The sequence below is a fragment of the Solanum dulcamara genome, chromosome 3 (genome assembly GCF_947179165.1).
Source record: "Solanum dulcamara chromosome 3, daSolDulc1.2, whole genome shotgun sequence".
Taxonomy (NCBI): domain Eukaryota; kingdom Viridiplantae; phylum Streptophyta; class Magnoliopsida; order Solanales; family Solanaceae; genus Solanum; species Solanum dulcamara.
In genome coordinates, this window is record NC_077239.1 from 79,543,249 (window position 1) to 79,571,117 (window position 27,869).

The following is a 27,869-nucleotide window of genomic DNA, read 5'->3' on the forward strand; positions in this document are numbered from 1 at the left end:
AGACGGTAAGTTCTACCACTCAGAGTTCCTTTTTCGTTGGCTTTTTAGCTTTAATATTCTGTTTTATCTGTTTTATGTTTAATCAACATCGTTGGTTCCCGTGGAGAATACTTAAATGATAATGTGATTATGTTTTCTTGGTTCCCGCCACATAAACTACTGATTGAAGTCAATTTTTTTATCTTGGAAGAAAAATTCTTGCCGCAGCAGGCAGTATTAAAAACAAGATTAGATATGGTTATACTGCATAATGGTCTGTTCACTATGTTGTTTGTATAGGGCTTTTTGGAAAAGCCTTTATGAGCTAAAAGTAGTGTCCATTTTTAGTGTTTGCAGCATTCTTGCTAGCAAACTCTGGATTACATCATTCATTTTTTCTGGTATCTGAATGTGTTTGAAAAATCTCCCTGAATTTCCTTTGTAGGTTACGGCCAATCTATCCAATGTGCACGCAAAAGATACTGACGCGCCTTCTTGTGGCGTGGATGATATGACAAAACTTTCTTATCTGCATGAACCAGGAGTATTGCAGAATTTGCGGAGTCGATATGACATGAATGAAATTTATGTAAGCACTTAAAGGATTATTCTTATGCATTTTTCTAATCAAACATATTTTTTTTTCTCTTGATAATTTTCAGGAATTAAGGTTTTTTTAGTTCATGCTACTTATGCGGGGGACTATAAAGTAGCGATTGTTTGTGCATTGAATAATAATGAAAGGGTTGATGCACAAGTAAATAATAATACAGAGAGTGTTATATAGGGGCTGTTCACTTAAAGGGAACTTTTGTCTTAATATAATTTTTCTCTATATTTTAATACACATTCTTTTTCCACATTCGAAGGGCCGTTTGGTTCACATACTAGCTATGTGAGGATTGTAATGCAGAGATTGTTTATGCATGGAATAATAATGAAGGAATTTTATGAGATGAGTAATAATGTTGTAGTTGCATGGGGTGAATAATAATACGTGACATATTATCTAGGGACTACTTACTTTAAGGAATTTTAGTTTTAAGTACTTTTATGGGCATATGGCTAATTATGTATTTTTATTCCACATTCTATCTAGCATAAAATAATGCATAAGTTTCCATATAACTCAATGCAGATATTATTTAATACTGTCAAGCAAATGTTACACTAGTTATGGCGGGGATAATATAACAATCAAATGCTGCATTAATTATGCGTAGATTATTTTTTAATTCCTCCGACCAAACACTGTATTAATTTATGCAAGATTTTGTGTTGGGATTATTTTTGCTAATCCTTTCAACCAAACAACCCCTTAAGTTTTTTTTCTTTTGTAATGTCTTGAATAAACTGGTTGACAAAGCTAATATATGATTGGATGCATTCAGACTTACACTGGGAGTATCTTGATTGCCGTGAACCCCTTCAAGCGGTTACCCCATTTATATGCTAAAAGTGTGATGGAACAGTACAAAGGAATTGCACTTGGGGAGCTGCCCCCTCATCCTTTTGCTATTGCTGATGCTGCTTACAGGCAAGATTCATGTTTTTCGAGTGGCTGTCAAAATATTAACTTACTATATAATCTTTAACATTGTGCTTCTGAATGCAGGCAGATGATTCATGAGGGGATAAGCCAGTCAATTTTGGTAAGTGGAGAGAGTGGAGCGGGCAAGACAGAAAGCACAAAAATGCTTATGCAATATCTTGCATATATGGGAGGACGAGCTGCAGCTGAGGGAAGGAGTGTGGAGCAGCAAGTCCTTGAGGTATGGTTAACTTTTGGTAAATTTTATCTGCCTGACTTTGTTTCAATTTGTTTGGCTATTGGAATCTTGAGATAGCCACTTTCTTGTCAAGATTGATATTATAAAATCTGTTCAAAATATTTCTGGATCAATCAATCAATCAACTATACCTCAAAACATTTCTGGATATATGTACATTTTTAACTTTTTTGCTTTCTTCAGTCAAATCCAGTTTTGGAAGCCTTTGGTAATGCTAAGACAGTCAGAAACAACAACTCAAGGTGAGGAGACTAGAAATTCAGATGCTTATTCCTCTTCATATTGTACATTCTGTTTAACTTATGAATTTTGCTGCACCAACATGTATTTTGGCAGTCGTTTCGGTAAGTTTGTAGAGCTCCAGTTTGATAAAAGAGGGAGGATATCTGGTGCCGCCATCAAAACATATCTGCTGGAACGATCCCGTGTTTGTCAAGTTTCTGATCCTGAGAGAAATTACCACTGCTTCTATTTGCTTTGTGCTGCACCACTGCAGGTAATGCCACTGTGCCTTTATGTTTGCAAATGTTTTCTTCTATCAGTTGGGGAGAACTTAACCTGTATTAGGATTTAGATCATTCTTAATGTTTTCTCCTCTGGATGCAATTTGTCTGTTTTCTAATTAAGCGCCACGAATATGTTGACAAAGAAAAGAGAAGTTTTTTGTTTATTCATTTATTTTATTTACTTCTTATTTTCATTATTTTTGAAGAATTACAAAGTAAGCAACATGGATGCATCCTCTTGCAATAATACAGGGTAAAGTTGTGTACGATAGACCTAGTGTGGTCTGGCTCTTTTCAGAATATTGCGCATAGAGGGAACTTAGTGCATCTGTCCTTTTTATTAAAAAATTAAACAACACTTAATGGTGTAAGTACCATCCAATACTTCTCTACTGATTTTAAAAGAACATAGAAATAGAAAAGTGTCTTTGGAAAGTTCACTTTGTCCCTTTTCCATAACGAAAGCATAAATGCCTCTGGAGAGAATTGTAATAAGCCAGTAGATGTTGCCACTGAGTATGACCACAGAAGCCGTAGCAGTAGGTGCTATGGTCTATTTTTTCAATTTAAACACTAGTTGTTGATGCAACTACTACCATTAAGACCAGAGAATATTCTTGTCTGAACATATTCCATAACAATATGTCAGCATATTAAATAAATAAACATGACTCCTCTTTAACCATATAAGCATCTAGATGAGCTATCACAAATTGCAACAGTTTAGGATCATGCAATGTTGGTCTAAGTTGGAGCTACTTGTTTTCTTTCCTTCTCTTTTCTTGCAGGATGTTGAAAAATATAAAGTAGGGAATCCAAGGTCATTTCATTATCTGAACCAATCAAATTTTTTTGAACTAGCTGGAGTGGATGAGTCAGAGGAATACCTGGCAACGAGGAGGGCCATGGATGTTGTTGGGATAAGTCACGATGAACAGGTATTAGCATCATTACATTCTTCGATACATGGGTTACTTCATGAGAGTCTCTAGTTTTAATATTCAACTGCAGGATGCTATTTTTAGAGTAGTGGCTGCAATACTTCACTTGGGAAACATTGAATTTGCAAAAGGAACAGAAACTGATGCTTCAGAACCTAAGGATGATAAGTCTCGGTTCCATCTAAACATTGCAGCTGAACTATTCATGTAAGTGGTTTCTTCTATTTATAGACTCCAGATACCCTCGTGTTCCTTTTCTTTAAATAAATAAATAAATTTTATCTTGGTGAAATTTGTTTAGGTGTGATGAGAAGTCCCTTGAGGACTCCATGTGCAAACGTGTCATGTTTACTCGTGATGAGACCATTACAAAGTCCCTTGATCCAGAAGCTGCAGCTCTCAGTAGAGATGCTTTAGCCAAGATAGTTTACTCAAGATTGTTTGATTGGTTAGTTGAGTTCAGGGTGATTAAGTTTTATTGCTTGTTTAGTTGTATTAAGCATATTTGACCCAGTACAAATCTTTTGTTCAGGATAGTGAACAAGATCAATAACTCTATTGGCCAAGATCCCGATTCAACTCTCTCAATTGGTGTTCTAGATATTTATGGATTTGAGAGTTTCAAGACAAACAGGTGCTTAACCGGTATGCTTTTGTTTTCATCATTCACAGAGGTTAAGTTCTTGCAGAGTGCTGGATGAAAGTTCTGTTCTGCCATTTTGGATTTTTGGAATTGAATGTACATTATTCTCTCTGATCCAACTTAACCATAATTTTATTTTGTTCTTCATCTGCCTCTGTTACTGGATTTATCTCGGATACAGTTTATTTTGCCTGCTATAGTTATTGCTGCCTATACACACATTCTGCTTCTTAAAGAACTTTAGGTGTTGAGTTCACATTTAGATGAATAGCCTTAAAAGTATTCGTGCTAGTTTATTCGATTTGCTTTTTGGTACTCTTTCTTTGGTTATGATTATTGATTTCTTCTATGCAGTTTTGAGCAATTCTGCATTAATTTGACCAACGAAAAATTGCAGCAACATTTCAACCAGGTTTGTCTAGTCATTCATTTGATAGTCTCATAGCTGAGAAATGTTAATATAAATACTAAATCCTTTTATTGCTCCGTTTGCCAGCATGTTTTCAAGATGGAGCAAGAAGAGTATACCAAGGAGGAAATTGACTGGAGTTACATAGAGTTCATTGATAACCAAGATATTCTTGATCTTATAGAAAAGGTGATGTAGATCATGAATATATTTTATCACCATCATTTACTTTTCTCAAATAATGTATAGAGTAAGATTTATTGGCAGAAAATGGGACAAGAGCATATACAAGTTTATAGAGATAAAAGAGTTCTATAGAGAGTAGATCTTTCTACCAGATATATTAAATCACAATCATGCCAAATTGTCTTATGCTGTTTACATTACTATTTGATTCACTTCTTTCCTCCTTTATTCTTGTAAAAATGGAAAACAATATATGTGATTTTACTATCATTTTTTTTCCTTGATGTCATAGATTTTAAATTTTATTGATATGTTTTGGTTGCACCTAAGCCGAGGGTCTTTCGGAAATAGCCTCTCTACCTCCACGAGGTAGTGGTAAGGTCTGCGTACACTCTACCTTCCCTAGACCCCCACATAGTGGGATTTCACTGGGTATGTTGTTGTTGTATTGATATGTTTTGGTTCCATTTTACCATGTTTTTGTTCTGAATACTTCATTTCTTTCAGAAACCTGGGGGGATCATTGCTCTTCTTGATGAGGCTTGGTATGCAGACATTTCAAATCTTTAATTTACTCTAATTTTTCTTTGTCTTGGTATAATTGTCAATATTAACCACAAAACTCATTGGCTGTGGTGTTTACTACTCATGTGGCTCTTCTGCCAGTATGTTCCCAAGATCAACACATGAGACCTTCGCTGAAAAGCTATATCAGACATTTAAAGATCATAAGCGGTTCAGCAAGCCAAAGTTGTCTCGGACTGATTTTACTGTTTGCCACTACGCTGGTGATGTATGTATGAAAACTAGTTCTTCAAGATATCTATTACATCACAGAATGAGGGTTATGCAATTTTTGCCAAGAAAAGCAAGTGTGGCTCAATGTTGTTTTGACTTCTTTCATGTCAGGTCACGTACCAAACTGAGTTCTTCTTGGATAAGAACAAGGATTATGTAGTTCCAGAGCACCAAGCAACACTTATTGCTTCAAGGTGCCACTTCGTTTCTGGCTTGTTTCCACCTTTACCTGAAGATTCTTCTAAACAGACCAAGTTCTCCTCTATTGGTGCTCGATTTAAAGTATGTTTTCGTCTTGCCTTTCATCAACCTTTTTAAATCATTGCTTCATGCCTTTGAAATATCTTACCCTGTACCTGATGTAGCAACAATTGCAATCATTGCTTGAGACACTTAATGCCACAGAGCCTCATTACGTTCGTTGCGTGAAGCCAAATAATCTTTTGAAGCCAGAAATTTTTGAGAATCAAAATGTACTCCAGCAGCTTCGTTGTGGGGTACTCTTTAACAACTCTGTCTATTACAAACTATACTGCCTCTGCAAAACTGGGTGCTTCACAACTAAATCTTTTTTAGGGAGTTCTGGAGGCTATTCGGATCAGTTGTGCCGGCTTTCCTACTCGAAAACCATTTGATGAATTCTTAAGTCGGTTTAAGGTCCTTGCTCCTGAAGTTCTAAGCGGAAGGTATTATTTGTATTAGACATTAGCACAATTCAAAGAGTTTTCAAGGTTTCTATCCATTTTTTTCTTTGGTCTGTTAACATTTAGAAATTTTCTTGCCATGCTTTCTTTCACATTTCTGCTCTCATGTTAGTCTTCTCCTTGATAGAATTGATGAGGTTGCTGCTTGCGGAAGACTTTTAGAGAAATCTGGCCTCAAAGGTTATCAGGTATTGTTTGTCGTTCTTGTAGTAGTGGCTAATCATAAGTAGTAAAATCATTAAGAATTATCTATTAAAGAGAGATTATGTTTATGCGCTGAATACTGCGGCAAGAAATCAAGAAATAATCAGTAAAATATCTCCCTATTTTTTTTCCCTTTAGGAAGGAAATTACAAATAAATTACCTACCTAAAGTAATATAGAATCTCTCTAAACTAGAAACAAATAAAATCCGGATTCCTAGTCTAAGAACAGTTTTTTAGTCCAGATTTGTGGATCTTTGAGATCCTTTCCCCAGAATTAGGACAACTTGAAATTGTGCTTATTCCTTCTGCTCTGAAAGTTCAGTGCCTTTTTCTTTTTAGTTGGAGTATTTGGTCAATTAGTTGCTGCACTTTAGCTGAGAATCTTTTGGGAAACCTGTAATCTTGGTTTCTTTCTTGTTACATCAGATTTTTGAATGTACTACGTTGTTCAATTTTGTATCATCTGGTTGAATGATTCTTTCTGTTAAAGTTTATAAAATTTTACTTGCCAGTTGATGGATTCTATCTGATATTACCTAATTGCAGGTTGGTAAAACAAAAGTGTTTCTAAGAGCTGGTCAAATGGCAGAACTAGACACTCGCCGAAATGAGGTCCTTGGCAGGTCTGCTATCATAATCCAGGGAAAAGTTCGCTCATACTTTGCTCGAAAAAAGTTTGTGTTGTTACGAGTTTCGGCAATCCAAGTCCAAGCTGTTTGTAGGGGTATGAACCTGTTTGATTTCTATTTAAATTATATGACCACATGCCAATAAAAAGCTAGATCCGCAGTCAAAACATCCTGGGCCCTGTGCACACTGTTCTTGACACTTAGGATTTGGTTTCCTTAAATTCAATAATGCCTCTATGGTTCACTTATGCAATAAAAACTGTTGTAACTGTTTTATGATACCTATGCAGGCCAGATTGAACGGGCTCTCTATGAGTGCATGAGGAGGGAAGCTGCCTGTCTGAGGATCCAAAAAGATGCACGCAAGTACATTGCAAGGAGATCTTATGGATTGCTGTGTGTCTCAGCTGTTTCCATTCAAGCAGGACTGCGTGGCATGGCTTCTCGAAATGAGCTTCAATTCAGAAAGCAAAAAACTGCAGCTATCTTTATCCAGGTAATGGAGCGACTTTCTACTGGCTTTTCTGAATTTTCACATGCCATTTTAGCGCCAGTTTTGATCCTGATCTGGTTCAGCATAATGATAATTAGAATCCAAGTAACTAACCTGTTTTACATGTTTTGACTGACACTTAGGTTTGCTGTAATTTTTCTTACCTTGATTTTATTGATTATAGAGTGATTGGCGGAGATACTTGAAACACCGGCATTATAGGAGGATGAAGAAAGCAGCAGTTGTGTTGCAATGTGCCTGGAGAGCTAAAATGGCCCATAAAGAACTGCGGAAGCTTAAGATGGTAAGAACTTCTCTTTCTGTTGGCCTTTATTGGTCACAAAATTTTTTGTACGACACGCTAGTTCGTTGTGCCCCTTGATCTGTGTAAATTGTATATGTCATTATTCTCCTAGTATGAAGTTATGACAGAATAACAACTAGTTCCCAATCATTCAATCAAAAGATCATGAATGTGTCAAAGTTAAATAAATGAATATCCACATCTTGTGCTTGAATTGCTGAATGCAGGTACCGATTTATATATTTAACTGTTAACTTGCCAAAAATCTCTCTTCAGGCATTTTCCTCCTTTAAATTGATGCTGAATACAAGTTCTCTTCAGATAGTACATGAGATTTCTCCATATAGAAATTGCAAATCTGTATCTGCCATTGTTGGGATTGGTATTTCACGTACTGAAGTTCAAAACCTTCATAAATTTCTCAAGTGTCTTGATTTTCTTTTCTGCTTCAGGCAGCGAAAGAAACTGGAGCTCTCCAAGACGCCAAAAGCAAGCTGGAAAAGGAAGTTGAAGAGCTGACACAGAGACTAGAGGTGGAGAAGCGCATGAGGGTAAATATGTTTCTTTTAATTTTCAAGATGACTACCAGTATTATAATTGGCAATTAGGCTCTAAAAGGTTCGCTAACTATAATGTCGTCCTTTCCACTCAGTGTAAAGAAAATGAGTTTATCTTATATTTGTTCAGGCCCATCTTTTCTGCACATTGCCGTGAGTTACATGTCCTAAACTTGACAATTGAGACATAGATCCAATTGTATTCCTAAACTTAAGGAATTGAAAATAGATTTCCATTTACTGGAGCTTTAATTATTTAGGCCTATCAAAGACAAACACAGTAGAAACTTCTCAGGTACTAATGGTTCACTCCCAGATTCTCACTCGGAATTGAAAATACTCCTTGAAATGATGTACCTTAAGGATCACTTTTCTGAAAAGAAGAAAGCTCATAGCTTCATTTATGAATGCACAGAATATCTAATTCAAGTTAAGAACCTGGATGGGATATGCATTAGTACAAGTACAGATCAATTAGTTTTGTTGAGTGATTCTCGCAAAAGATTTTCTGAAGAGAATGACCAATTTGGAAATGCCTAGACAATGGAAAAACACTTTTATTCTTTGAATGAGTTATTTGCACAATACGATAACCAAACATAAAAGCTATGCTAGTTTATTCTGTGGAAAAATTGTTGACAGTTAGTGGAAAACTAGTAGTTATCCTGTAGTAGGCATTGCTAGTTGAAATGGTGTAAGGTACTTAATTTTTAATCATGATATACAGGCTTCTGTTTGCGACCTAATGCTGAACTATGATGCACGCATATTTCCAACATGATGTGCTACAATGTTTAAGCACAATGCTAGATTTTTCATTGTGTATCTTTTCCAGGCATAATATTTTCCTCCTCTATAGCTAACAATGATGTCTAACCTTTTTGGGGAAATGCTTCGGTTAGGATTTATTAGGACTCTGAAACTCTGCAAAATTTTGTTTGTTGAAACAGAATATTTTAGTGAATTAGTGATCTCCAATCGTAGTGCTCTACTTCTGAATCAAGAGAAAGCATATACATGATTTTGCTTATGATGCATACATGATTGAATTGTTGATGAAAAATTAGATGTGATGGCTATCTGTTCCTTGGTAAACCTGTACCTCTGACATAGAACAGATACCATGAGGTGGATTCAAATCATAAGTAAAAGGTGATCATGTCATCGAACATGCTTTTTTGTTGCCTTCTAGTTGGAGTTGATTAATTTAAACAGCTGAATCTCAATTTTAAAGTAGTTGGTCTCGGTTGTTTGGATCCTATATATATCCATTCTACTCTATTTGGAGTTTATATAGCTCAAATATTTGATGCATCTCATGTTGGAATTGTGCATGCCTTATAATTTCACTATGAAGTATTTATTGTTGGACCAAGGTTTAACAAGCATTAAAAATAAAAAGAAAACTTAATGTGATTCTATTTTGTTCGCTTCTTGATCCAATACCAGTAACTGACATAAGCTATATTATATAGGACAATCTTGAGAAAGCTAAAACCCAGGAAACAATGAAATTACAGTCTGCATTGGAAGAGATGAGGCTTCAGCTTCAAGAAACTAAAGAGCTGCTCAAGAAGGAACGTGAGGCTGCCACAAAGGTCGTGGAACAAGGATCTGTTATAGATCAGGGGGTGATCACGAAGGATCATGCGTCTGCCACAAAGATCGTGGAACAAGAATCTGTTATACAAGAGGTCCAGGTTATAGATCAGGTGCAGGTCAACAAGCTTACAGCTGAAACTGAGCAGCTTAAGGTTAGGATGTGAGATTTAACTGTGTTGTACTACTTAATGGATATTGGATACTTCATTTGAAGTTCAAAAAGTACATGAAGTAATCTTGACAGGGATTAGTTTTTCTGCTTTCAAATTTGTTCTTTTATCCACTGTTTTCTTAAGATTATATCCAGAGTTACAGCTTCTGATGCATAATTTTCATAATTCAGTTGTTGAACTGGGTTTTAGTATCTTGTCAAATTTGTTTCAGGTTCTTGTTAACTCATTGGAAAAGGAAATTGATGAAAAAGAGAAAAAATATGAGGAGACAGTTAGAGAAAGTAAGGAGCGACTGAAGCAAGTTCTGGAGGCAGAGTCTAAGATAAGTCAGTTGAAGGATGCCATGCAAAGGTAATGAAATTTTACATATGTCAGTTTCTTTGTTTGAAACCATCTTTCCTTACTTGTTCTACCTTTATATGGTTTAGTATTAGTCTGTATTTTTTATCATAGTTTGTCTAAAGCTTAAAGTCAATTATGATTTTATCCTTAGTTGATCTCCACATAGTTAAATGGTCTAACAACAACAACTATGCTCAGTACCGAATAAGTTGGGGAGTTGAATGGTTCAAGTTTAATATTTTAAATACATTATTTACCTTCTAAAAATAACTGCATACACCTCCTAGCAGATTTGTGGTTCAATTGTTTCAATCCACTTTAGCCTCCCCTTTGAATTGAATCTACTTTGTATTTGACCCAAATTTGCATTTTGATCTCCGCTGAATCCAGATCCTCTCATAACTTTTGCAAATGTTGGTATTTTATTGTCAATACAGTTCTAAGTTGGTTCTGCAGTTGAATCTCGCACCAATTTAGATCCTTATTTTCCCATCTTTTTCATTTGATACTGATTGAGACAACCACAGTTCGAAAGAGCTGCTAATGAAGGATCCTGAGGCTGCCACGAAGTTATTGGAAGAAGTAGATTTCCAGGTTGCAGATCAGGAAGTGTCGGGCAAGATTACCGCTGAAAATGAGCAGCTCAAGGTGAAGATGTTAGATTTATATTGTGATGTACTACTTAATAGATGCTCTTCTTGAATTTCAATAAATACCCGATGGAATTGTGGTTGGGACCAGTTTTCTTGCTGCTTCTAATTTTTTTATCTTGTTTACTTTTTTCTTGCATAGGATTAGTACTCCAGGATTGCAGTTTCCGATGCGTGGTTATCATAATTCGGTTATCGAACTATCTTTTAACATGTTTTTCATATATGTTGCAGGTTCTTGTTAACTCATTGGAAAAGAAAATTGATGAAACAGAGAAAAAATATGAGGAAACAAGCAAAATAAGTGAGGAGCGATTGAAGCAAGCGCTGGATGCGGAGGCTAAGATAATCGAGTTGAAGCTTACAATGCAAAGGTTAAAAAGTTTTACATATATGGCTTGGTTTCTTCAACAAGTCTGGCCTCTTATCTTATTTGTTCTTTCCAAAAATATGGTTTTGCATGTCGTTTAGATATGATAGCTGTTTGTCTTAAGCTCAACTTAATCAGTATTTTAACGTTGTACCCATACCTATGTTGCAACATGTGGATCAATCTTGAAAAATGCTTGTTAGATCAATCAGTTGTTTAGTTCAAATTGGCTACTACAGTCTTTAATGAAGAACCAAGTCATAGATTGCCTATGACCTGCATTGAATACCAAAGCTGATTTACTTGGGGTTCATGAATATCAACTCAGCCAGTCTTCTTGAGAGGCCTTTTAGCTTATGAAAATTGAACTTTTTGGGTAAAAGTTCAAATTGTAGTTTAACCTAATCAAATCTGTTTGACACAAGTAGACAATATATATATGGCTTCTGTTTGTTCTCCAATATTTCTTTTATAGCCTCTCTTCTTTTTAGAGCAAAATTTGAACAGATCCATCTTATATTTGTACAAGTTAAATTCTGAGATTCTTAATCATGTGAAATTAGTTGGCTTGAATATCTTGTTTAACTTTGCATTTGTATCTCAGGCTTGAAGAGAAACTTTCCGATATAGAAGACCAGCAGATTCTTCGGCAGCAAGCGTTACATTTACCTACTGGAAGAACTTCAAGCCGTTTCACCGTAAAACCTCTGCCTCTGATGCCATAGAAATGCCAAAAAAAAAATCCATAGCTTTCTTGAGCATGTCCTCACTTCTTTCTTTTTTTTTTTTTACTTTTTTCCGTTTTCCTCCTGCAGCCTTCTGAAAACGGTCATCATGTAAGTGACGGATGCACCTATTTAGTGCTTTGTTATATACTCTCCCTGTCCAACTTTCACTACTTTCTTGGATATCTTTCACTACTTTCAAGAATTCAAATTCATTAAACTGTTCAAGTTTTATATATTGAAGTGATAGTTTCTCTATCAAACTAACATTTCAACTATTACTCTAATGTTTTCTTCCACTATTACTAGTATAGCATATAAGTTAAAGTAACAGCTTAAACACTGTGTGCACTAGAATACAGTCACATAAACTGGGATGGAAGGAGTAACAGTCATATTGGTGCTTTGCATGTAACAGTCATATTGGTGCTTTGCATAATGTCTGTTCTGACATGATGACTGTTTTCAGGAACCACTGGCTGCAGTACCATCAAGAAGGTTTGGTACCGATTCTATGAGAAGATCCAATGCTGGAGCACAAGGAAAATGGTTTGGTACGGAGTCTATGAGGAGATCCATGGCTGAAAGGCAGCGGGTATGTACCCAGGAAGTGATCAAATATTTTTCAATCGGATTGCCTTTTCTGTTTGCCATCTTTCTCTGGTTTAGTACTTTTTGAGAACATATGGAACAAGATCCAAAAATTGGAGTTCCTAAAACATGCTATGCCACAAAAACATTTATTATAAAAGGCTTGTGGTTTGAACTCTGCTGTATGACTGAGATTCACAGATCACGAGCTGATGGCTTAGTCAAATTCCTCTTTCCCGAAAGAAAATTTCCTTTCTCTGATGTTGCTAAGAAGTTGATACAGCTTACCTTTTTCCTTTTCTGGTGGGGGATGGGCGTCCAAATCCTTCCAATTTTATATTTCGTCTTCCTGTCTTCACCCTCATTCCTTTATGATCCCTTGAATACTTCCTTGTTCACTGGCTATTTCTTGGTTAAAAATAATCAAATACATCATGGCAGTAAGAACCATGAGATCTCAAGTTCAAATCCTAGTAGAGACAAAAAATACTAGGTGATTTTTTCCCCATCTGTCTTAGCCTTGGTCGATAGAGTTACCTGATACCTGGTGCTGGTGGGAGTTGGCAGGTATACGGTGGAATTAATCGAGGTGCGCAAGCTGATCTGGACACCATGATTATCATAAAAAATAAAAATACACAATGACAACCTAAAGAAATGAACAAATAAAGAGTGCTGAGACACTCCGAACTTCTCTGGTTGCATCTTGAAAATTACTTTCCTTGCAACTTTTTTCTCCTCAGAAGTTATGGTATACAGAAAAAAGCTGGAAAACCTACTGCAGAAGATAGTATCGGAAGGACATAGCTCATAGCTGCATATATTTATCAATGGAGTTGTTTTTAGTCCTAAACCCTGGGTAGAATGTTTTTGTAATAATTTTTTGATACTGAGAAATCCGTCTGTAGCCAACCTTTAGGACCAACAACAATTGGAAACTCAGGGATAATGGGGCTTCCCTTCTACCGTTCTCCACTTAAATGTTTGGCTTAGTTAGCTTGGCATAGGGCTTGAACTTGTGACCCGAGCCTCAAATCCTACCTTTGCCAAATGAGCTAAGCCCTGGGGGCTGAGTAAAATGATTTTATGGATGTATGCAATGCTTAAAGATGAATACGTGTATATACTGTTTTGCATGAATAGAAAAGGCATTGACTAATTTTTCTAATTTCGTGATACTAGTTTTATTCACACAGGCATAATACATCAGCACGGGAAATATCCTCCACTTTATTGTGAATGAATGTGGTGAATCCGTGACTACTAATTCTAATGTCCTCTTTAACATTATGTTGCAGGAGAGTGTGGATATCCTAATCAAATGTGTCGGGCAAGATCTAGGGTTCAGCGAAGGGAAACCAGTGGCAGCATTTACCATATACAAATGCCTACTTCATTGGAATTCCTTTGAAGCAGAAAAAACTAACGTATTTGATCGTCTTATTCATATGATTGGTTCTGCGATAGAGGTAACTTTCAATATCATGTTAAAATCAGTGATCATGTTGTATCTATTCGTAGGAGTTCATGAGTCATAACATCAGTGTAATACACACTAGCCTGTATTGTATGGCTATGTCAAAAATGCTGTCTCTCTAACTCAATGATATACACGCATGCTTGTTTTATATTTATTTTCAGGACGAGACAAACAATAATCACATGGCTTATTGGCTGTCCAACAGTGCAACATTGCTGTTTTTACTTCAGCATACACTGAAAACTACTGATTCAGCTCCAAGTAAACCGCCCCAACCAACATCATTTTTTGGTAGAATGGCGCAGGTATTAAAAATCTTGCTTCATCTCTATTATTTAATGTGCTCCTAAAACTATTGAATTATAGCCTCTGTTGGTTATATCTTTTGCACTATTACTTTGTGTATTTAGACATGTCTCTGATGCTGCTGTTGATGTTGAATATTTGAGGGGAAAGATAGAAAATAGAGAGAACTAACTGTATCGATATATGTGAATATACTATTTCAAAAGCAGAACTGACTAGGAACACAATATACATAATACGGTGGTGCATTTATTGCACTGTTGACTTATGTATAAGGTTGGGACCGGTCCTTGACAATCGAACACGAACATCAAACTCATTATGGTGAAATCATTTGAGGTCGCAAAGTAGTACTGAAAATCGTTGTCAGTCTAGTGGACGATGACAGGCTGAAGCATGTTCTTACTAGTTGGCAAGGATTTGATTGAGAAACAAGCAGAGACAGTTTGGAACATAGTTCCTTTATGTATATTTTGGATAGAAAGTAAATATCAATGTTTGGTGGGAACAAAACATACTTCGTAAGTGAAGTTCAGATATCTTCAAAATCTAAATGATGAATATTGTAGATGAGTTTTGACCTTGTAGACTCCTAACACGTAAAAGGAGCCAAGTCCAGTGAATTTTTCACATTGCCATTTCCTCCTTGCTACTGCTTTATTAATAACTTACCTTATCCAAGATATGTAAAAAGAAACTGATGCAAAAGAAGAGTAGGAAGTGAAGCTGGAGCAGATGGAAACTACAACAACATACCCAATGTAATCCCACAAGTGGGGCCTGGGAGGGTAGGAAGTACGCAAACCTTACCCTTCTTGTAAGGTAGAGAAGCTATTTCTAATAGGCCCTTGGCTTTGAAGAACAACTATCGAAACATAACTGCAAGAATAATATGACAACAAAATAGCAATACAAAAGCAGTTAAAAAAATAATGGTAGCAAAGAGAGATTCACATAATATTGAAGAAGCATATAAATCAATTAAGATGACAGAATGAAACATGTGGCTAACAGACCGAGATACAGATCAGTCCAAATCATTCACCATACAAGTAAGATAAACTATGGTAGGAGTGTCCCAAGACCTTTATAAAGCCCTTTGGAAGTCCTTACATAACCTATGTGGGACAACAAAACAAATCAACACTCTCTTGCATGTTTAGCCCAATATTTGGAGTTTAACGTGAACTTTACCATGTCAAAGAAGATGAGCTTCCAACCCAAAACATCAAGGCCATGAATGGAGTAGTTCAGCACCTGTATAAACCTTTGAGAGCCCTTACACAATAGATGTCAGACAATCAGAAGATTTCAGAAGGTGGAGTTGATAACAGTTAGGCAAGATTGGACAGAGAGAAGCCAGTTCTGTGTGATCTACGTTAAAGAAAGGAGGGACGATTTTCTATAGTTCATGAACTAAATTTGTATGTATATGCATGCGATGCTCTGAAAATGGTACCATGCTTAATATATATGATGAAGAGGAAGTGAATTAGATGTAACACCGCACCAGGAAGCGGAAATAACTTATAAATTCTTATACGGATTGAATAAGATCTGATAGAATGATGAAGATCTGAATGGAGAGGAAGGAATAAGGAGAACTAGTCGTATTGATTCTAACTTGATTAATATGATATAAAATATACACTTATATATAGGTGTGATGCACTATTTAAGATACAATCCCAGATCTATTTCACCATTGACTTACTTATTAGGTGGTTACCTGTGTCCTTACTTTCTAGTAGTTTGTGTACTCGTATCCTGTGAATTTCCAAGCAAGACCATGTAACTGTTACTTGTTTACAGTTTCATTGGTTGTACATTAATAAATCTTTCTGTATAAAACATACTAGTAGCCTAGAATGAGGCATATGCAGGTTACTTAAAACAGAATTCCAGCACATTTCTTCAGGAAGTTATTAATAAAATTTGTACTTCTTTTCTAGAGTTTCCGGTCTTCTTCTGTCAACCTTGCAATTGGTGGTCTCGACACTGTACGTAAGGTTGAAGCAAAGCAGCCAGCTTTACTTTTTAAGCTACAGCTCAGTGCTTATGTCGAAAAAATTTATGGAATTGTTCGAGATAACTGGAAAAAGGACTTGTCTTCACTACTGACTTCATGTATCCAGGTAAATCACCATGTTTTCTAGAAGTTCCATGACAATGTGTTGTTTTATATATATATATATATATATATATATATATATATATATATATATATATGTACTCTGAACAGCATAAATTACATCATTTGGTGCTTGTTAATAAAAAATATCTCTTAAGTCTTCTTCTCAAATAGCACTTCTCCCTGGCTCACAAGGATTCACTGGGCCTCTGTATCATTTAATAGCTCACTGCACCATGCTCACTGTTGCTTTGATTAGGATTCTAGTTTATCTTGATTTCATGGCCCTTCCAAAAAATTTCTGTTGGATCTCAAAATTGTGATAAACTGTTGTTATTGCTACTAATTTGTATTTTGACTCAAAAGTTCTTCGGGTTATGGTCTTTGTACTTCACATATTCAAACTTCTGATTATAATTGCACTTTCCATCTTAATTAGGCATCTCAAGTATCAAAAGGCGGCTCCTTGCAATCACCACGGAAGTCCGTTGATGGTCCTTCCTCACCCACTCCCTGGGATGGCGTAATTGAGAGCCTAAATGGGCTTGTCAGTACACTGAAAGAAAATTATGTAAGTTTTCATTGTTGGAAATTGTGTGATGTGCTAATATTACTATAAACTGATGAGTGGACTTAAGAATATTTTCAGGTTCATCCAGTTTTCGTCCAGAGAATTCTAAACCAGATATTCTCTTACATAAATGTTCAGCTTTTCAATAGGTACAATTTTTTCCATATCTCATAGCAGGAAGATTAGCCAGAAATTCATATATACTCCACTTACCATACTATTGAATCATCATTGCAGCCTTCTCCTTCAAAGAGAGTGTTGTACATTCAGCAACGGGGAGTATGTAAAAGCTGGATTGCAAGAAATAGAACTTTGGTGCGGCAATATAAAAGAAGAGGTACTCTATTATTAGTACTGTAAGGGTACATTATTCATAGATAGTAGATATCATGGACTGTATTTACATATATTTAACTTTTCCTTCACAGTACGTTGGTTCTTCTTTGGATGAATTAAAGCATGCGAGGCAGGCTGTAGGATTTTTGGTATGTTTCTCCTCTTTGATTGAACAAAGTTTATCAATCAAGATGAACCTTTTTTTTGAAAAATGTTACCCTGCATAGGCTAATTGCTATTCTTACATCCAAGTACGATTTTACGGAAACTCTTTCTGTTACTTGCAAGTAACACCACATTTATGGTTATTTAACTACCAATTTGAGATTGTCTATCATCTTAGCTCTTCCATATATTTTTCCCTGTCTAAATAGCTCCTTTACAGGTTATTAATCAGAAGTCAAGACTTACATCTGAAGATCTAACAACTGATCTCTGTCCCGTAAGTCCATCTTCATAGTCTTCTTAGTTGTAATTAATTTAGAGATTTCAAATATTGATAATACATGGCGGTTCCAGACTGCCACTTGTGGCAGTTCATATTCCTTCTTAGTTGTTTGAGTGCAAGCACGTAGCATCCTATTGAGAATTATGAAGTGTATAGATCGATAGGGACTTGAATGAATTATGTCTGGTGTTAAGCTATTGAAGTTAATTTTCATGTTACAATACGAGTCTTTGGCATTTATGTTGTCGCATTTGCACATCTTTCACTGAGCACCTTTTTTCGTTGGGATCATCTTTTCAGATTCTGAGTAGTCAACAGTTGTATCGGATATGTACACTTTACTGGGATGAAGATTTTAATACTCAAGGTGTATCCCAAGAGGTAAATCCTCCTTTCTGCTTTTATTTTATTTCACTCAATATCTTTTATTAGTTATGTGTATATGAAATGCTCCTTCGAGACGATCTGCTAGTCAACTAATGTACATCAATATAAGATATTGGTTTACATCCTCCAACTGTTTGTCTTTCTGATTATTTTCTTCTATCGGGGACACTGAACCTTAGCTTTAATGATTCTCTCTCTCAATGGCAAATTTTAACTGAACTTTTCTGCATTCGGTTCCTAAACCATATTGCTTGGAACAGGTCATTTCCAGTTTTAAGGATCAAGAAAACCAAGACGCTAATGATTCAAATGCAAATGATGCAGATAACAACTTTACATTGGATGATAATTCGAGGTACTTTATTTTAATTCCATTTTGCTGTTGAAATGACATAGATCCTGTTCTATCATTCATCTATTTGCTACAAATGCAGCATCCCAATCTCTGTTGAGGAGATTAACAGTTCCCTCAAGGACGTTGATTTTACCGGTGTAAAACCTGCAAATGAACTGCTTGAAAATGCAGCCTTCCAATTTTTACGCGAATAAGGCTGAGGTTTATCTAGCATGAAGTGCATGTTTTGTTGGAAGCACGTTGTCCAAGTTTCCACACCATGAATATCAACTATTGTACATCCATCAACCCATTCATTTTCCCTCCGGATGCATCTTTTCGTTATACTGTAATATCCAATGCCCCTTGTAAAGTTGCTCAAATGTAGTCTTCGTGTAAAATTGTAGGTCTAGTTTAGATAGGAGATTAGGGGGGCAAAAGGGAGGAAGTTTTCCAATTTAGAGCTTGTTCCATTTAGTCTTTTGTCATTCATTTTTGTCCACTTTTAGAGTTGTCATTAGCTAGATTCTTTGTAACAAGGACTAATTGGAGTACAATATTATTGTAAGTTCAAAAATGGCCAATTCAGTGCCCCCTGAGCATAAAGGTGTCCCTTTCTCTTTTAAGTTTTTTTTTTTTTCCATTCAAAATTATCATTTGATTGTTAGGCGAGTCCTTCACTCCACTTGTGGAAAACTACACTGAGTATATTGTTGTTGTAGTTACACGAGTACGCGATGCATGTGCCTTTTTAAATGACCATTTACTGTTCCCTCCTTTCCATTGTAATAGTACTTGTTCTGAAATGTTGCAAGAGCTGCAATACTAGCTAGTAATGAGAGATTTTCTTGAAAGTTATCTTTTTTAGTAATATGAACACCTAGCAGAGGTTATATAGTAAAGTTTCTATACGAATTGTTTTTTACCCCCCCCCCCCCCCCCCAAAAAAAAGAAGGGAAACTTATGAATATTACACTTTGGCCAAATATGGTCGAAAAAAACCTATATACTAATTATGTATATTATACTTAAATATACAAAATTTATACATTTTCTGGCTATTTTATAAATTAGAACGCCTAAAGGCATTGAACTGTAGTTATTTTAGGAAAAATTACGTGAAATGACAACATTTAATGGTTATTATGTATTTAAGCTATAGTTTTGGTTAATTACTAAACGCGGCTACAGTTTGATTAATTTTGCTATTTAATTGTATAATTTAGTTCCCAATTGTATAAATCCAAAATTTGTATAATTTGGTTCCTATTGTATAAATCTAGAATTTATATATGCTCACCATAGCTATTTGTATACGATTTGTTGATGATTTTTGATTTGTATAAGTTATAAAAAATTCATAATCTTGTTTGTATGTGATTTTTTGAAACATTTGATTTGTATAAGTTCTGAAAAAAATCTTAAATATATAAATAAAGAATTTGTATATACTTACCCTGTTTGTATATTAGCAAGCGAAATATACAAATGGAGTTCTGAAAATTTATTAAATGTATAAATACATAATTTGTATATATTTATTTTGTTTGTATATTGTTAAGAGAAATATTCATAGCAAACGAAACTATAGCTATGGAGCGTAATTAGACAAACTATAGTTAAGGAGTATAACTAAGATACTTATAGTAGCTATTTGTGAAATTTTCTCTTTTTAGTTATCATCCCATTAATAGAGCAAAGAAATGGGGTTACGTTTGAGAAGACTACTTGAGATTGGGCTCAGTGAATGAGATTGAGCTTAGTGTATTGGGCTTCATTTCTGCTGCTATTAGACTGAAAACAACTCAACACAAGCCCAATAAAACAACACCTACTTTTGATCCACACTTTGGCCCATAAGCAAACCTTCAAGATCAAAAGTCAAAAGTGTAGCCATTGGACAAAAGGCAAAGTTGTCGGAAATGGGACATTCCTAAGCTATCGTAAAATACAATGAATTTTTTTTAATTCTCTAAAGTCATAAATTTTCAAAAGGGAAGGAGGCTACGTAGAGGTGGATCTAGAATATTAAATTATTAAAAGTTAATATGTGTGCGCAAACATATAAAGAGAAAGTTGAAACACAAATAAAATTAATTGGACCTCGTTAACTGTTATGTATATCTAAATACCTATTTTAGTAAATCATTATTTAGTACAATTAATGCATGATCACCATGTATGAATTAATTAATGATCATAATAGTAGTTAACGCAGTACTTGACTTAATTCTTTATGATTTTGTTGCGTATTTATGTGGTCCTAAAATGATTTAGGATTTCATTATGAGATTTGTTTGTCTAATAATGAATATTTAACATATATTTCAAATCGTTTTTCTTAATATAACCTTCAATAATTCCCAAGTGAGCATCTAAATTATACATGATTAACTTCTTCAAACTTCTATTATACCTCAAAACTCAACAAAATTCTAAATCTAAAGCATGGATGGTGGATACAAAAAATCCAATAGAAATTCAACCGTTCATACAATAATAACATATTCAGTGAAATTTTACAAGTAGAGCCTGATGAAGGGTAGAATGTAACACATACCTTACCCTTACCTCGTGGAGGTAGAGAAACTCATGTTTCTGAAAAACCCTTAACTCAGATTCAAACATCACATCAAATAAAAAAAATCAAATTATTGGCCTTAATTCATTTAATTTTAGCTGCAAATGCCATGTTAAATTTTGTTAAGAAGGCCATTGACTAATTAATTTAATTTAAGCAATGGTCTAACAGATTAATTGTTCTGAGGGTCATGTGTGATCACATGTTTTCTAATTGATTCCCCAAATATCTTATTTTACGGACATTTAATTAATTTGACTTATCACATGATATAAATATATCAAATATTTTAATGGGTTTCAGTTATTACAGTTATGGAGTTAGTTGCATTATATTATCTTATTGTACTATCACACAAGTGAATAATATTTTTATAATAATTTTTTTAACAACTTTTTAGGGTTGATGGCACTTTTGGTCCTTCAATTATTAATAAATTCTAATTTTGGTTCATATGATATTTATCTAAGCACATTTGACCTTTAGCTAATTAATTTGTGCTTTGATTCATTTGCTTGTGAATATTCAGAAATTTATCGTAATTAATTCTTAGTTGTTTTACCACTTAATTTATTATTCATGTGTTATGCTAAGCTTATATTGTCATTCTATATTAGTATGCATATCCGCTCGTTGCGCGGTCAATTGATAAATGTAATTGTAAATACTAATCTATTGACAATTTAAAAATTCAATTTAGTATAAAATGATATGAAAAAGTTTATATGAGAGAATGTTCGTATTTAGAACCTTGATTGGTTATAATAGAAAACTTTTAAAAATACTTTTTACAATAATAATTTTTAGCATTATTTCTTTTTCAAATTATTCAAAAAGATAAAAGATAAATACTCTCAATCCATTCTTATTAGAATAATAAAGATATAAAAAAAATTAATTGTTAGATTAAAATAAAATATAGCTAAGAATAGTTCTACGGTTATAATAAGACTAAGCATAAACTTAAAAAATAATAATTAATCACTTGAATATCAAATTGTAAACATGCTACTAAAAAAAACTAATTTTGCCTTTCAATTTTTCTAAAAATCATATATCATCGTCAGTTACCAAGCCATAGAGGATTGCATGTCTATTTATTTCGTATTATGTCTTCATTGCAATAGCTTTTAATAGTTCACCTTTTTACGATTCATATATATCGAATTTGTTCAATTCCCCACTTCGTGTCCCCCTTTTATCTCTTACATCCTCCTCCTATGTCTTCATTGCAATAGCTTTTAATAGTTCACCTTTTTACGATTCATATATATTGAATTTGTTCAATTCCCACTTCGCGTCCCCCTTTTATCTCTTACTTCCTCCTCCATGTTCTAATGATAATTGATAATGATTAGTCTTTTTACCTTCTTAATATTATTTAATTTTTATAAATCTAAATATTATAAAATTGCAAGACATTTATTTATTTTTTAAAATAATTATCTTGTTTCTAATTTTTTGGGGCATTATATTATAAGTGTCAAGTTGACTTATTTTATGCCATTACTTGGCTGAATGAGGAGCCTTTTTCCTCTCCTTTTAATAAGATATAAACGATATAGATATAGAAAGATATTTATAATTTTAAACTAACAAACTATATTGCACAATTTTTTAATTTATTTATAACTTTCTTGTTAACTTAAATAATTAAAAGAATCTTTATATCTCAATTCTAATTTAAAATAACTACATTAATTCTGAACTAACAAACTATATTTTGTAATTTACTTAGTAATAACTTTATTCTCAACATAGAATTCAAAATTTTTATTTATTTTTGTAAATTTAAAAACTTTTGTATAAACATCTGCATTTATTTTTATTTTATCCACTTTTTTTTATTTTTTTTTATTTTTTTATGAACAACTTTAACTTAATTTTTCATTCTATGCAGCAAATTTAAATTAATATTAAAATATCCTATTACTCTCTTTTAATTTATGCTATTATATATCTAAGGGTCTATCGGAAATAGTTAGGCCTACCTACATTTTTATCAGACCCACTTTATGAAAATACACTGAGCATGTTGTTATTTATTTTATTACTTAATATTATATTATGTTGAATTTGATTACATGGAGAATTAACTTTTGCATGTATTTTATTTTCTTTTGTGATACTCTAATTAGTTTTTCCTTTTCATCACGTCACTTATTACCTAAAATATCACATTCAAATTTGTGATTTGAGTTTGTACGAAGTATATACAAAAAAAAGTTTTTTTCTATTATATTGTATAAAATCTACCAATATTTTTAATAATTGTTATTTTATATTATATTATAATAAATAATTAAAATTTTTTATTTTAATATTGAATTATGAGTTTCAATTTTCATTAATAGTATATTTTATATGAAAGATTGAAAATTTTTCTTTAAAAAATCTGTTTTGTTGCGATTCTTTCGTTACTTTTTACATTATAAGATTTTAGTTATGTACTATCATTATAACATGATATGCAATTGCACAAAAAATATATCTAGAATTAAATTGAAGCTTAATTATGGATATTTTACACATAAATCTTAAAAGAATTACAAATAGCACATTAATTTTATACAGTTAATTTGTTGTCCGGTGAACTTTAAGAAACCAATGTAGTTGATATATTTACTATCTAAAAAATCGTAAAAATGCAATTTTAATAACCGTAACTGTAATAAATAACTATTTTTAGATAACCTATCTATTTTAATTTAAAAGATTCTTTTTGAGTAGTTGTCTTGAATTCAAATTCCACCCTGTATGCAGCAAATTCTTCCAACATATAGATAGTAGATACAATGAATGTACTGTTAAAGGAGTGAACCTTTGATGCGTTGCTTGACTTATTTAAATGATTTTTTGTATTCCTACACCACTTTTAAAAATACGGAAACAGCCTAAAATGCCTTTGAACTATTGAAAATGATATAAAAATATCTCTTATCTATTTATTGGGCCTAAAATGCCCTTGACATCCACCTTTAGATCCAAAAATAACTTTTTTTCAACAAAAAAAGGCATTTTAGACCAAATAGATGGATGAGGGCATTTTTGTACCATTTTTAATAGTTCGAGAGCATTTTAGACCATTTTCCGTAATAAAAATTCTGTTAAATAAATTTTAGTTTATAATTAATTTTAAATAATTAAATTGTAACCAATAGATGGCCGACACGTGTTTAAAAAAATTATTCAAATTATTTAATTAAAATTCTTTTAAATAAATTTTGATTTATAATTAATTTTAAATAATTAAATTGTAACCAATAGATGGCCACCACGTGTTTAAGAAAATTATTTAATTAAAATTCTGTCAAATAAATTTTATTTATAATTAATTTTAAATAATTAAATTGTGACCAATAGATGGCCGCCATGTGTTTAAAAAATTATTTAATTAAAATTCTGTTAAATAATTTTTTTAATTTTTAAATAATTAAATTATAACCAATAGATGGCTACCACGTGTTTAAAAAAATTATTCTAATTAATTAATTAAAATTCTGTTAAATAAATTTTAACTTATAATTAATTTTAAATAATTAAATTGTAACCAATAGATGACCGTCACGTGTTTAAAAAAATTATTTAATTAAAATTTTATTAAATAAATTTTAATTTATAATTAATTTAAAATAATTAAATTGTAACAAATAGATGACCGCCACGTTTTAAAAAAATTATTCAAATTATTTAATGAAAATTCTGTTAAAAGGGCCTAAAATGCTCTCGAACTATTGAAAATGGTACAAAAATGTTCCTCATCTATTTATTGAGCCTAAAATGCCCTTTTCTGTTAAAGAAAATGTCAATTTTGGATTTAAAGGTGGATGTCAAGAATATTTTAGAGCCAATAGATGGATGAGAGATATTTTTATACCTTTTTCAATAGTTGAAGAATATTTTTGGTAAAAATATAGTGTTGCCCACAAAATTTGTGATTCAGCATCCACTAAAAGTAAAAACTGAAAGTTTCATGCCATTATCCGTTTTAAAAAAAAAAACTGTTAATCAAAAAACTGAAAAACTTAAATACTGCTTTAAAGTTATACCACATTATTTTTAAAAACTGTTTTAAAGTATATTACATTAATTTTAAAAACAGTTTTAAATTTCTATGTTGTTTTTAAAATTGAAATTTATTATTTAAATTAAATACAAATAATTAATTTTAATTATACAAAACTTCTAAAAATTATGTGGTGCTGACATGTGGCCTTTTTGCTTCTCCTATTATATATAGATAGATTTGACGGTATTATAATTCTAAAAGTAGTTCAAATACAACGTATTTCTTACATAATAGGACTAAAACACATATTTTAATTAATTGAAGGTTAAATGTACTTCATCAGATATCACAAGCTAAACACTAAATTCAAAAATCTGACTAAGCTTATTTGACCTTTAATAATCGAAATGTGCATTTTTTATTCTGTTGCTTGTGAATATCCACAAATTCACCATAATTATTAGTCGTTTCACACTTAATATTTAACCATGTGTGTAAACAACAAATTTTTGAGTCGAAAAAAATAAATAATCAAGACCGGAAAATTGAAGTAACAAAGAGTAATATTTGATTTCAAAATGTAGTGCGTGTTACAATCTCTATGATAATCCTCTGATTCTTCAAATAATATGAAATATGTTGAACTTGAATTTGATTTAGAGTCAAAGGCTTGAATAGCTTGATCTTGAATTTTCGTCTTCAAATTTGGATTTGAATTATTCGTCACGAACACTTGTATGGTTATGACGAATAATAAATATGAACAAGTAATTTGATCTTGAACTTCTTGATATTTTCCTTCGTTCTTGATCTTGAACTTGAGCTTGAATTTGATTGCTTGAACTTTGTAGCTTTGTAGAAAATTTGTGGCCTTTGATCCACGAGCTCTCTTCTTGATTCTTGTTGTTTGAAAACTGCCCGAGAATAATGAGGATCTCTATTTATAGTTGTAGGGAGTGGTATGAGGGTGTGGTTTGATTGGTTGATTTGAACTGACCAATTATATTTCTTTGGTGAAGAACTTTAATTCAAATGGTCAGAACATGTCACATATACACGTGATAATATTCTAGTGGCTCATTTAATTTGACTTAGATTGTCACATAACTTCGACACATGACATGATTTTAGTGGCTTATTTAATTTGACTTGGATTGCCACATAATTTTGTCACATGGCATGATTCTAATGGCTCATTTAAATTGACTTGGATTGCCATATAACTTTGACACGTGGTGTGATTTTAGTGGCTTATTTAATTTGATTTGGATTGCCACATAACTTTGACACATGAATTGCCACAATATTTGAACTATTTTCTTGAATTTAATATAGTCTAAATTAATTTACGGATTTAAATTCAATATAATTTTAATGTTTACAATGTGTTATGTTAAACTTTTATTGTTAAATCATATTTGATGGCGATATAGTTTTAAAAGTAGTCCAAATACAAAATACTTCTTACATAAACAGACTAAGAACACACATTTCGATTAATTGAAAGTTAATATTACATATGCTTCATCATATATATATATATATATATATATATATATATATATATATATATATATATATATATATATATATATATATATCAAGGATCAAAATCGAAATATACCTATAATTTAGGATTCAAAAATGCTATTATCCCGACTTATTATTTTATTTATTTATTAGTTGTGGGGCAAAATGTTCTTGGGAAATTAAATTGAATCTAACTTGAGAGTTTATTTAGGTTCTTTGGATTGAGACATATTGTTGATTAATTAAAAGGACCTGTGAAAACTTGTCCTTTGAACATGAAATCTAGAAATGGCTTCACAACAAAGTTAAAAAATCTAACATCTTAATTCAATGAACTGTTAAGAGATTCAAGACATTTTGAGACCAAAAATAAAAAAATGAACTTTCCCCAAGAAAGGAAAAAAATGATTGAAGAACAAGTTATTCCAATATGGTCTTGTTCACTAGCATTTATGACAAAATTCCATTTTATGGACTCTGTAATTTCTGGGAAAAAGGAAAAAAAAGTGAAAATTTTATTTGAAATTAAAGACAAAGTTAGAAACTTATAAAATTCAGTCACTTATAAATCTTTATGATAATCGTAGTCAATATGCCTCCAACAAGTCATTTCAGTCAAAAAAATCATTCGTATAATACATGAACGCTCACATTTTCTTTGCTTAATCCACTTCTAAGCGTATAATATGTCACATTTTCTTTGCTTAATGGCAAACGCGGTTAATTAGTCTCAAACTTATATTTTGATCGTCAATTTTATATTACAATAGTATGACATGGCAGTTCTATAAAAGGAAAAATTCATCATTCAATGACCTAGATTTTAATTACTTTTTTGTCAAATAATTACTTCATCCTAATATAATTAACCTATATAGGTGTCAACCTTGAAAATTTAGTATTTACGCCGATTAAATAAATACATGACATATTTTTTTTCATATACATATCACTAAATCATAGTTAATTAACACATATATGCTCGTCTTAATTAATTATTGACTTGATCTTGATAAATTAGTATGATTTGATATAAACATTAAGAGCCCGTTTGGATGGGCTTAAAAAAAGTAACTTTTATGTATGAAGTGCTTTTAGAACTTTGAAGTGCTGAAAGTTATTTTTATAAATAAGCAGTTGAGTGTTTGGATAAAAGTA

At 32.7% G+C, this 27,869-nt stretch overlaps 1 protein-coding gene across 1 annotated transcript; it reads left to right on the forward strand.

The window, feature by feature from the left end:
• The first annotated feature begins 475 nt into the window (after nt 1-475).
• On the forward strand, nt 476-19,191 carry LOC129881882 (myosin-6-like). Its single transcript, XM_055955995.1, has 38 exons — nt 476-568; nt 1,371-1,516; nt 1,595-1,751; nt 1,953-2,011; nt 2,106-2,265; nt 3,064-3,213; nt 3,287-3,423; nt 3,518-3,664; nt 3,749-3,850; nt 4,214-4,271; nt 4,356-4,457; nt 4,962-4,999; nt 5,121-5,247; nt 5,364-5,534; nt 5,618-5,749; nt 5,829-5,938; nt 6,084-6,144; nt 6,709-6,886; nt 7,082-7,287; nt 7,469-7,588; nt 8,041-8,139; nt 9,621-9,743; nt 9,810-9,899; nt 11,147-11,286; nt 11,887-11,980; nt 12,098-12,118; nt 12,477-12,568; nt 13,902-14,067; nt 14,240-14,383; nt 16,337-16,519; nt 16,955-17,086; nt 17,165-17,235; nt 17,324-17,423; nt 17,515-17,571; nt 17,808-17,864; nt 18,171-18,251; nt 18,518-18,612; nt 18,692-19,191. The coding sequence occupies exons 1-38, from the start codon at nt 491-493 to the stop codon at nt 18,804-18,806; spliced, it is 4,299 nt and encodes a 1,432-aa protein (XP_055811970.1). The 5' UTR covers nt 476-490; the 3' UTR covers nt 18,807-19,191.
• Nucleotides 19,192-27,869: the final 8,678 nt, after the last annotated feature.

Excerpts from the sequence above, each read along its gene's own strand:
- LOC129881882 (XM_055955995.1), top strand. The coding sequence starts at position 491 with ATGACAAAACTTTCTTATCTGCATGAACCAGGAGTATTGCAGAATTTG. Across the intron at positions 1,517-1,594 it reads ATTGCTGATGCTGCTTACAG|GCAGATGATTCATGAGGGGA; the intron begins GCAAGATTCATG and ends TTCTGAATGCAG. Across the intron at positions 11,981-12,097 it reads GAACTTCAAGCCGTTTCACC|CCTTCTGAAAACGGTCATCA; the intron begins GTAAAACCTCTG and ends TTCCTCCTGCAG.